At 51.4% G+C, this 11322-nt stretch overlaps 1 protein-coding gene across 1 annotated transcript; it reads left to right on the top strand.

Moving 5' to 3' along the window:
* Positions 1 to 3378: 3378 nt before the first annotated feature.
* LRP88_09433 (uncharacterized protein) lies at positions 3379 to 4917 on the top strand (the record flags this gene model as incomplete). Its single annotated transcript, XM_083245919.1, has 2 exons — positions 3379 to 3562; positions 4145 to 4917. 2 exons carry the CDS (start codon positions 3379 to 3381, stop codon positions 4915 to 4917), a joined length of 957 nt encoding a protein of 318 aa, XP_083097032.1.
* Positions 4918 to 11322: the final 6405 nt, after the last annotated feature.

Raw genomic sequence — 11322 nt, 5'->3', positions numbered from 1 at the left:
GATGGCAACACCTTTTTTAAGAACCCCGTGTCTCACATTCAAACGTGGAAAGGGGACGAGCAGCCTTTACTTGCCTGTTCAGGCGAGGCCCAGGCTCTCATTGGGTCAACGGCTGAGCAAAAGAACTCATGTAAGTGACCGAAAGGAATTAGCGGCATGTTGCGCGCTGACTGACTGAAGGCTTCTGCGTCATTACTTCAGCCTCTTTTATTTTTGGTGTCTCGGTGGTGAGGCCACTAATAAAACTATTGTTCAGATACGTGCCAGCAGCAGAAACTGAGGAAGGGTGGAACTGATGAAGGCACCCCAGCTTTGCATGGACAACGGTGTCAACGGTACAGAGATGTTGTCTAAGTCTCTAGCGTGAGGCGCCAGCATGTCCGATACTTGGCATCCGTCCCGAGACCGCAAGAAGCGGGATGTGGTGTCAATGATTCGACCCGGGATGGATAAGCACATGGTCAACACTTTAGTTTATGCAAAGTCAGCAGGTTAGTGCGTGCGGGGGAAAGCGGAGTGGCGCCTCACATATTTTGTCAAGCATGGTGCTCTCGAACATGGCAATTTTACCACGGCAGTGGTTCCCTTACGAGAGATGCGGATGCCCATCAATCATTCAGCTTCAGTGAATCCAAACATAAAGTTCACCCAACAACTAACCTGTTCCCTCTTTTGGCTTGTCCATTGGCCAGTAACATGGTATCGATACGGCCATCTCAAACCAGGAAGCTAGCTTTGCGTCAACAGCGACTTTGGGGGATCAGCGGGATCAGACTGGAAGCAACTTGTGAAATCTCCCGTCCACTACCATCTCATGCCCTGCGGCCACTCGAAGCATCAACATGTGCCTCTTGCTACGCGAGCTTGTGACTATCCGCCGACATGGCAGGATGGACGGGACAGCCAAAACACGCCCGACGTTGAGGCCTATTGATTGATTGGCCGCGGTGACTCCACAATTCAACAGCACCACAGCTGCGTCGCTGTGGGTCAGTCATGGTCCAGGGTGCGTGCAGGGGTGCAGACTGTGGCCATTCAATTCGAGATTTACTTGCTGTGAAGGGTGAGGAGATCTGTATCAACCCAGCAGTGATCTTGAACTGTTTTTTGTGCCGCCATTTTGCCATCAGATGATTAGCCATCATGGCCTTTGGCCCACATTTAATATCTGCGATGAAAGAAAAGATCATTGGTGTATGTGGCGGATCTAGATGGTGCCTCACCTGACATTTTGTCACTTTTATTGGCTTGCTCAACTACCCTTCAGGTCAAGAAGTTCTCTGGTCAGTTGGTTCCTGAGATGGTGCAGCCCCTCTGTAATCCCTGCACCCCATCTTGCATTGCATCTGCAGCGTAGTGCAACAACCTTAACATTAAGCTTGTTCTCAACTGCCCAACTACAGGAAAGGGAAGTTGGCGTATACGAGTTCCAGAGAAATATAGACATTCTACTTCTCTTTCATTTCTTGACGATTTGGCCCTGTGCATGCTGATGGTCTAGGGCTCGGGCGGAACTTTCGTTAACACTGTTGTAATTGTGTTTTGTCAACAAGAAACAATGGCTTTTCGTCTCGCCCGCAATCAGTCACGCCCCGATTTCAAGTGGCAGTGCACCAACTGGCGGAATTTAAGAAGTGAAAAGATGAACCTCGGCGAGGACTTGGCGTCATTGTCCATGATTCTCAAAGGCGGCAGCAATGAGGTTGTGATGGGATGGGAAACGGTGAGTGATGGAACGGAATCTCGGGTGATTCGGAAATAGCGCTGCCATTATGGGCGGGGGTCTTAGAAGAAAATTGACAGTGACGTCAGGCCACTGTGTTAGCATTGGAGCATGATGCTATGATGTGTTGACAATGTGTTCTTTATTATAGTTGAAGCCCGGCCCTTGATGGGTTAACTGAGCCAGAAGATCGACAGTGACGTCGATGAGTGTCCAATTGATTGAACTGGAAAAAGGCTGGAGAAGGGGAGCGGGAACGGGAGCGAGAGGGGGCTTGCGGGAGTGGCTTGGTTCCGTCTGTCAGCCTCCCGCCCCCGGCTGATTTCGATTAGCGCAGTTCTATTCACAAATGCCGTGATTTGCAAGCGACTGCCGATCAAATCGCAAGGACCTTCGCCAGTTTCTGTAGGAGCTCTATGAGAGGGTCGATTTTAATATGGTCACAGGACCAAACGGCGCGGCGGAGTAGCGGTCTTCTGGCTTTATTATCCCATCGAGGGCCGGGCTTCAACTATAATAACGCGGCGGAGTAGCTGGCATGACGACACGTAGTCGGCAAGGAAACACACAAAGCAAGACGCAAACTGTCTTGTGACGGTCAGGACTGGTTAATAAACTCAACAAACAAAGATATGAGACATTGTTACCTCAGCCACCACCAAGACCCGCTCGGCAGGCCAACGTTGGGCCACGTTGGGGCCGTCCCAGGCGTCGCCTTGGCAAGCCAGGCTGAGAGGCAGACTACGAAGAAAAGTGATATGCAGCAGACCTGCACCTTTACACCCATGTGGCTCCCATGTGTTTTCTTTGCACCTTTGCCCCTCGGTGGGAGCAGGGTTCTGATTCTCGGTGAGCAACCTGTTGAATCTTGAGGCATCGGTCAGTCGGTCCTGCGACCGGTGAGGGAGAGGGCCAATCATGAGAGAGTGAGTGCATTCATAACTGCCTTCTTTTGATAGAGAAGTAACTTTTGGTCACCCCTGGGAGCTCTAATTTCGCTAGGCCATCCCGGATGTCTAGCAGGCAGCCAAATCATCCTCAGCACCTTTGTGCGAAAAGAGGACAAAGGGCTTGTCAGTTTTCCGCCAGTTCGACTGCCGTTGTTGTCCAAAGCCCAACCGGAATGCACCCGACGGCTGTAACAGGTTGTTCCTACAGCCTTAGGAACCAAAGTCCTCCCATGGCCTTTTTGACGATAGCCGTCTCACAAGGAATCAATATCGACAGAACCATGCAAGAGAGATGAGAAAACGACCGGTTGAATGTTTTTGCCCACCAGATTCACAGCGTGGTCCAATTTTGCCCGCTCGCGACACTGCCGCTTGCTAGGCGACTTTACACAAATTGCAATACAAGGATTTGTGCTGTGAAATTATTGCCTCTCAATGGCCCATCGCAAAATAACTCGAGACCGAAATCGCGACCACAATTGTGTTAATTCCTAAGTTTCAGTTGTTACCCCGACTCCATGGTGTCGAAGAAACGTGTGTGTTTGTTATAATCACCCCGATGGAGAATGCGCCTCTCACTTAAAGTTGATGCATCCTCGTGTATCCTTGGACCTTGCTCCTTGTGCATGTCCCTCCTACTCACAAATCCAATAGCACGATCAATCTCACCTCTTACGTCTCCCTTAACGACTTGTGCTTCTCGTCATGGTCCTCCCATACGATCTAAACAACCCCTACGGCCCTGAAGACATTCCCAATAGGCTGATGCCGCTGGCCTCAGTCACAGACGTCGGGGTTGAGCCAGAGCTCCAGCGTTTTTCTCTCGATACCAACCAACCCAACCGGCAACGAGATGTGACCAAGAGTGCCAACATGGTCGAAAACCATGGTGAGTGCTCGCTGGTGTTGCAGCGTTGCTTCTTGTTGGAGCTCTGAACTAATGGTGATGGTACGCTAGAATCACGTCTCCCTACCGAGCTTGATGCACCCATCAACTACTCGTACCAACCATCTCTGAGCGCACCTAGCTTTTCCATGTCCCAGTCTCTTGCTGGCTTTCCTTCACTCAGTTGCACGCACGAACACTTTGAGTGTGGGAGCGAAAACAGGAGGCCTCAACCAGCAACCCATCGCAACAAGACCTGTAACCCGCCTCTGAGAAAAGGCGGAGTCAGCAACAATGGCAAGGGCTGCATCAGCGTTGCTGGCCGCCGATGGCCCAGAAGGAATAACGCCTCGAGGCGTAAAAGAACGCCACAACCGCTCCAGACATACGCCTGTCCTCTGTATCTGCAGAACCGAGAGAAACACAAGCGATGCAAAAACTGCGTCCTGACATCCTGGGGTCGTGTGTTGCAACATCTCAAGCGGACTCATCTAGCCAAAGAAGATCATTGTCCCAAATGTCGCTGCAGCTTCAGCAGCGCAAGACTGAAGGATGAACACATTCGCCGCAGTTATTGCCAATCAGCCGACATCGCACAGTCCGGAGTCTTCCTGGAAGAAGACTATGACAATCTCAAGTACATTCGCCACGACTCCGACGAGGAAAAGTGGAAAGAGGCATGGGGCAGATTGTTCCCTGACTTGCCCACCCCCTCCCCTTTCTACGAGAGTGATTTTGAGATTATCAGCCGCACTGGTCGACCAGCTTGCATCAAGGCTCTTCGAAAGGCTTCACAGGGCCATGGCGACTTGTCGGCTCTGGCAGATGAGCTTCTCAGTGATCTAACACACACTCTGGTGCCGGCAGCACGAGGCAGTGACATTGACACTACTGCAACTGAGGTTTCGCAGGCAGCAGACCCAGCGCACAGCCTGCGAGTCACGCGTCGCACAACCCAGTTTCGAGACCTTCCAGAAGCCAACCCCTTGATGGTACCCCCGCAGGTGCCGCCAGACACACCTTTGCCAAGCCAAGAGCAGACCTTTGCCCAGCCTCAGCAGATTCCGCCCGATTTGTCTGGAGTCGAAGAGTTCAGCACTGAGGCACTCCAAAGCTGGCTGTTGATGCAGAATTCTCACAGCATGGCTTTACAGTTCCCGCAGCACATGCTAAATGCGTCAGACGTTTCATTGTCGCAATCTTCCTCCGCAACACCAACGAATCTGCACAACAACGTGTATAATGATCGCACTTCTTTTTTATCAGACGAGGAGATGATCTTGGGCATGGCCTTTTCGGCTGAGATGAGAGAGAGGCGAATTGATCATCGCGAGGGCCGACTTTCACCTCTGATCTAAGCTTGCCGAAGTTAGATTCAGATGACCTATCTTGATTCATTTTGCGTTGTCTTTATCTTGTATATTGTATGCATTGTCTCTTAAGCCTAAACTACAAGTCAATTGAAACGTTACTTATCTTTCCTATCTCGGTGAAAAGACAATGTTATCAACATTCTGCTACAGAAACCTATCTGCTTAGACTCTATCCGTCTCGTTCACTGGCCTCCATGCTCATATTCTTGCATTATCTCAGCCAGGAGGTCCTCAAGAGCCAACTTGAGCAGCGATAATCGGGCCCCTCCATCGTCTCCATGGGTTTCACCATGCTTGCCCCGGCTAGTTAGAACATCGGACACGCAGCGCCATCCATACTCTTTCCAGTAGTCGCGCGCCATGGGTATTTCCCGCCCGCAACCTTGATCCAAATACGGTGAGGAAACACACCCAGCATCAGGAAATACCACGTCATTGAGGCGATTCCACCGTTCAGTGTTGCTGAGAATGCGCCTGTCGTTTCTCGCCAACATGGCTCTCTGGTTCGAATTGAGACCCTCTGGCATTACGAGGTCGCCCATCTCGCATGTTCGCTTCAAGATGTGTCTATCGCACTTTGTTACCGTGTCAAACGTTTGAGAGCACATAGGGCAGTAAGGCGGTTTCTTATGATGGCGCTGGAGGTGTTTGATGACGCTGTCAAAGGTACGCAAATCGTGTCGCAGTAGACATTGGCGGTAGGCCTTGGGATCCCGTTTATAAAACGGACAGGCGAAATGAAGCGGCTTCTCATCAATTTCCTCTGGTGGTGACACTACCAAACAACCATCCTCGGTGTCTTCCTCGTTGGTGTCACCAACTGGTTCTCTGGGACGACATGTTGTTTCTTGCAGCCAGTTGCAAGGCCTGGGGCGTTTTCGGGGCCGTGGTTGATGGTCTGATGGTGCCACGTAGCAGGCATTGTCTGTAAATACTTGGAACCTCTGGCGTGCAAGTCGCAATAGCGGTAGCCGCGCCTTTTGCAATTGATGCCCCTGAGGTAAAAAACAGTCCTCCTCAGAATAAAAATCTTCTTCGCAACATGACTCTTCGTCAGAGTCGCAATCAGAGTCCCAAGAGCCCCCCCCAAACTCGGGTTCTAGAGAGCGTGTGCTACGGCGGCGCATGGCCCGGGGGCAATGAGGGATCATCCTTGCTGGACATGACCGTTTTCTTTTGGCGCCAGCAGCCGTAGATCCGGTGGCAGTGGTAGACGGGCAGCACGATTGGCTGTTTTGATGAGGCTGGGCTGTGTCTCTGCTTGTTGTTGCCGGAGTCGGGGTTACGCGAAAGGAGAATAAGGGGCGTTTTGCGACCATGATGCCCCGGGCCGAAGAGATGAGAATACGCAAGCGGTATGAATTGAAGCGTGTTGGAGGTTGGCTGACTGCCATGACTGAGTGTCTTAGCTCTACCAAACAAGCAAAACCCATAGCATACAACACTCTTTATTTATACTCACTCCATAACCACGCGAGCCTACGACCGTAGATTTTATTTCAGGTCCTCGGGGTGGGATTCTTGGCGTGAGATTGCGGCCATCACGAATGTGATGAGGCTGTTGGCTTGCATCTTGGTGCCTGGACGGTGGCATGAGGCACCCAATCAACAACGGCCAAACGGACTCCTAGGCATTCTTCTACACACTGGTGATAAAAGAAAACACAGACGTGATTTCCGTGGTCCCACCCTTGTCATCAATGGGACGTCCCTACAAGGCGCGGTGTCATTTAGTGTCTTGGTGTGCCTCCTCAATTCAAAATGCTCAAGCTCACTTTCAACCCCCCTCTCGAACTCCCAACGTCAATGTCGCTCGCTGATTACTGCCGTGAGGCCCTAACCCGCGATTTCTGCGGCCTCATGCATGCTTTTCTTCACCGCTTTCACAGCCGTGTCCCAATTCCAATTCCTACCCTCAATTTCATTTTCTCACGTTTCTGTCTATGTCTGCTTGTTCTCGATCATCTCTTGGAGACCCTATCACAACTATTAGCTAACTCCAATGCGCATAGGCACCTCGATGGCAGTACCTTAAGCACCTGGCGCGTCTGTTTCGCCGCCTCAATTCCCCCGAGATAGTCGAGCCGATCGTCCCCAGACTTGATGGCTTCTGCGACCAAGCCGCCTGCGACTTCAACATACCTCCTCACCGTTTCCGATGCCATGTGTTCGTTCGTCGTTGCTGGATTTCCAATCTGTCTGCGCAACAATGAGGCCCAACCATGCAGGTTGGACCACTGGAGGACGTGACCACCCAGGATGAAGGTCTGGGTTCCCTTCCTTCGAACAACGTAGTGTGGTGTGCCAGACGGAAGGTATACACAGTCTCCAGGTTTCATAACAACAAAACACCATCTTCCCCCTTCAAAATACCGGGGGTTGCGGGCCCATCCATTCCAAGTCTAGGAGATGTCAGCAGATCTCAGCATCGAAGGAAGGGATACTCTACATCATCATCAGGACGGGAGAGCCAACCAAAAATCAGCTCACCCTCTTGAACAGTAAGAAAGGTTGAGTACCCATGACTATCAGTGTGAGGGTAGGTATTCATCCCACCGTCAGCAATCAAGGCAAAATGCAGAGGATCTTTCTCTGGCGGCTCCTCTACCTTTTTTGCCTTTCTCCCTTTCTTCACCACTCTCTTCTCTTCTGCACGTTTTCTCATTTCAACAAGGAGATTGCAGTTGCTGTTCTTCAAAAACTCTGGCACGTGGCGTTGTTCAAGGTGGTTCTCCAACTCCAAAGCATTCCACAGATCGAGGCCATCAGCACCATCTTCCCTCAAAAAGTGACTCATAAGTTCCCATTGAGTAACCTTTGTGAAAGACTCTCCTGCCATCTCAAGAGAATACTTTTGGACGTAACGTTTCTTCTTCTGAACCGTCTTCATCCGAGTGAGATAATCCACGATGGGGCGTAGGTTGGGCTTCCACCCACCCGCGTTGCTGCGTCGCGTGAAGATGGGCACAGCTAGAGTTGTTCTGTCGACCAATCCTTTTGCCTCATCCAACGTGCTGAAATAGGCATCCAGTTGACCATTGCCGGGCGCAATGGCTGGACAACAGCTGCGAGAAAGGTAATGACTGCAGGAACTGCTGCTCTCGGCCCCCCAACACGATTTGTCGCCCACCTTGTTGAGTTCTTCAAGGGCCCGTCTCTTGAACTCTTCACTGTCCTGGAAGTTGGTATAATATGCGCCCAGCTCAGCACCCTGTGATAGGCTGCTCAGGTCTCTCGCCTTTGCCAAGTTAAACTCCTCCCCCAGCATTGGGCCAGTTTGGGTGGTCGCGTCAGCCATGGAGCTCTTGGGCCGTTGGCGACGGTTTTCGTTTGCCGGCAGGGCCAGACCATACTCCTCGTCACCAACCACGTGTTTATCTGTGTCTGGCCTCAATCTCGTCCGGTGAGATACAGGCTTCTTCAAAGGGGCACACTGGTTGGTGTAGGATGGTGGCTGGCGTGCCGCCAAGCGGGCTGAACCTCGAATTGAGGTGATTGGGGTTGCATTATCCTGAACATCATTCCTGCAGCCTTCATCTTGGTCGCCGAGTAATGGCTCTGTGTCACCCATCTGTTCTTCAGCTTCTTGGCCAACGTCTGCGCTTTTCGCCATTCCCCATGGTGGTGCAGAAAGGGTTATCGGACCCTCATCATCAAATTTACTCTCCTTCAAGACCAAGATGCCAAACTTGTCAAAGCCAAGGCGCTCAGCATTGAACTCGCCCGTTGCCAGCGGCGCGTAACGGAGGATCCTATCCTCCCCAGAATCCTCCCCTCTCTTCTTCCTGCCGGGTGGGGGAGGCATCTCAAATCCGCCATGCCCTTTCCACGAGCGCAAATAGTCAAAGTCTTTCCAAGAAAGGGACCTCTTTCCATGTGTAATTAGAGTCCCCATACTTCGGTCGCGGTAGTTTCTCAGCCTATTCAGCTTAATCCCAGCTTCTTCCCAAGTGGGGGCAGACTTCGCGGCGCTTTGAAGCACCCGGCACGTTGCCCAGGTCTTGGTCGCCCAGCCGTAGTACCGAATTTTATCGTTCCCCCATTTTTCACCAATATAATCAAGTACCTTCTCGCACTTTTGTAGTTCTCGAGAAGCTTTGGTGTGGTTGTCGAAGAAGTCGCTCCATTCTTGGCCTGAGGCCTGCAAATCGCGCTGCTCGGGGTAGTCGGAGCTCCTTGGTCGTTTGTGTCTGGCCTCATTGTAAGATTGCTGGACCTGGCCAAAACGCTCGCATTCTATTCGCATGAAAGATGTCCCGAGCAAGACAAGGGCATCAAGTTTGGATTCTTTATCGCCGCGAATGGCCTCAGCCTCCTCCAACTGTCGTTTCCTTTCCTCGATCTCTTCACCCAGCCTGCCTAAAGGTTCTTTGAGAATCTTGTATCGTTCGTGAAATATCATGCATGCGGCCCAGCGATCTTGATCATTGTGTGATTGGTGTATCCTCGTTTGAAGTTCCTTGTAGGCTAGATGATCCTCGGGGTCAACGTAGCGACTGGTCAGTCGTGCGTTCGTCTCCCTTTCACCGTCGGCAACACCCTTTGGATGGTCTTGAACCTCAGAATTACAATCAGTCGAGTCGTTCAGCTCGTGGCTCGGCCTCTTGATCGAATGCGAGAACGGCGGTTCAGGAGCGGTGGATGATGGATTCAAAGGTAGTGGGCAAAACGTGGAGATTGTCGGTGATGGGCCCCAGCTAGTCGCTAGATCGGAGGTCAATTGAGAGCTTGCAGACCGGGGGCGCCCAGTCAGATGATGAGCATCGGCCAAGAACGAATCGGCGAAGGGAGACGGAAGTTGAGACGCATGTGCTACACAATTGGATTAGCTGTGTAGCCCAGACAAGAGGGTGGCGCCGCTCCCGCAGATCGCAAGCCAAGGAAGTAACCGAAAGTCACTTGTTCAAGCTGCCACTGGGAACTCACACGCAGGAACAGACTGAGATCGATTGGCTCCCGGGTCAAGCCGGTCTGCTAGGTTCAGCGCTGGAGCGAAGGATGGGTACGTCAGCGGAGGGGCCACAGCAGGAGAAGCTAGAGTTATGACAGGCCACTTTAGACTTACTAGTGCCTTGAGACATGGGGCATGCCTGTTCCCTTATTAGCCATGTTGCAGATGCGGCACCGCGGGACGAGGGAATTCGAGATGGATTTTCGTGATGGTTTGATTTCAATTGCGAGATTAGGTAACAGGTGAAAAGAGGAGAAGATGCGTCACGAGAAATTTTTCTGAGTAGAGAACGCTCAGCCTGATTCTGGTCTCTGTGCTGGGCTGGTTGGTCCTGGTCCAATGGCTCGCTGTTTTGAACGCAGCGAGCTTCAGCCACTTTGACTAGGATGTTGTCTCCCCAACAAGCCCTTGCCGATAAGGAGGCTATCTAGCGCGAGTGGACGCCAAATACGGGCACATATATCAATAGGGTTAACTTATTCACTAGAAATTTCTAATAAGACTTTTATAGAAATAATTATTCAAGTAACTTTACCCCATAGCCAATTCTCAGCAGTGGTGAGTTCGGAAATAACGCTACGGGCCTTGCTCAATGCTTCGTCCCAGGATTCGGCTGCCCTAGTAGACGAAGTAGCTCCCAAGCAAGGCTGAATGGGTCAAGGCGGCCACTTTCAGGAGCGTAGTAGAATCGAAGACTCTCAAAAGATGCATTTGAAGATGTGAAATTGAGTCGAATGGCACTCATGTTTGATCCCTTTCCAACGATCAGGGACCAATTATAGTCACCCAGATGTCTGTGCCTCTCGTGAGACTAGATTTCCGGCCTCCTGGTATCCTCAGCGAAGCCGACAATGTGGAGTTGTGAGGCTTGCGTGTACAGGACCGATGAGGGCGACGATAATTGCCCGAACCGCGTTCGTCGGCGGATCACCTTCTGGGTAGCAGGTAGGCACGTAAGCTCCCTTGGTTGAGGGGGTACGTACTATTTGACTAGTGGAGCACCAAGTGGACGTTACCAGGGGTTCGTACAGAATACGAGTCTAGTGCTGAGGACTTGAGGGTGTCTAAGTTGAAAGCTCGAACCGATGAAGTACGAGGGCATTCGCATTTCTTCGTATCGGTCATTGAGGATGCATTGGTTTCAGATCAAAATCTTGGCTCAGCCGCTACAACACTGTTTCTTCAAAGACCCTTAACCCAGATCCTGCCTGCCTCCGTACCCCTGCATTGTCTTAGATGTCAAGATTGCCAACCAACGGGAAAGGTTTCGCCTTTGTTATTATTAGAACATTGAACTTCGTTTACTATCAATGTCCGTCTACAGGCGTTGAACCAGCGCGAAGCTTTAAGCACCTGCCTTCCTGCACCATTCCTCCTGATCTTCAGACTATCAGCAATCCCCCCTACAATCCCAACCGCCCTGCACGGCATCACGCAGC

This window comes from Fusarium phalaenopsidis (assembly GCF_050370095.1).
Source record: "Fusarium phalaenopsidis strain FUZ10S chromosome Unknown contig_32304, whole genome shotgun sequence".
Taxonomy (NCBI): Eukaryota; Fungi; Ascomycota; class Sordariomycetes; order Hypocreales; family Nectriaceae; genus Fusarium; species Fusarium phalaenopsidis.
This window is presented reverse-complemented; position numbering and strand designations above follow the sequence as displayed.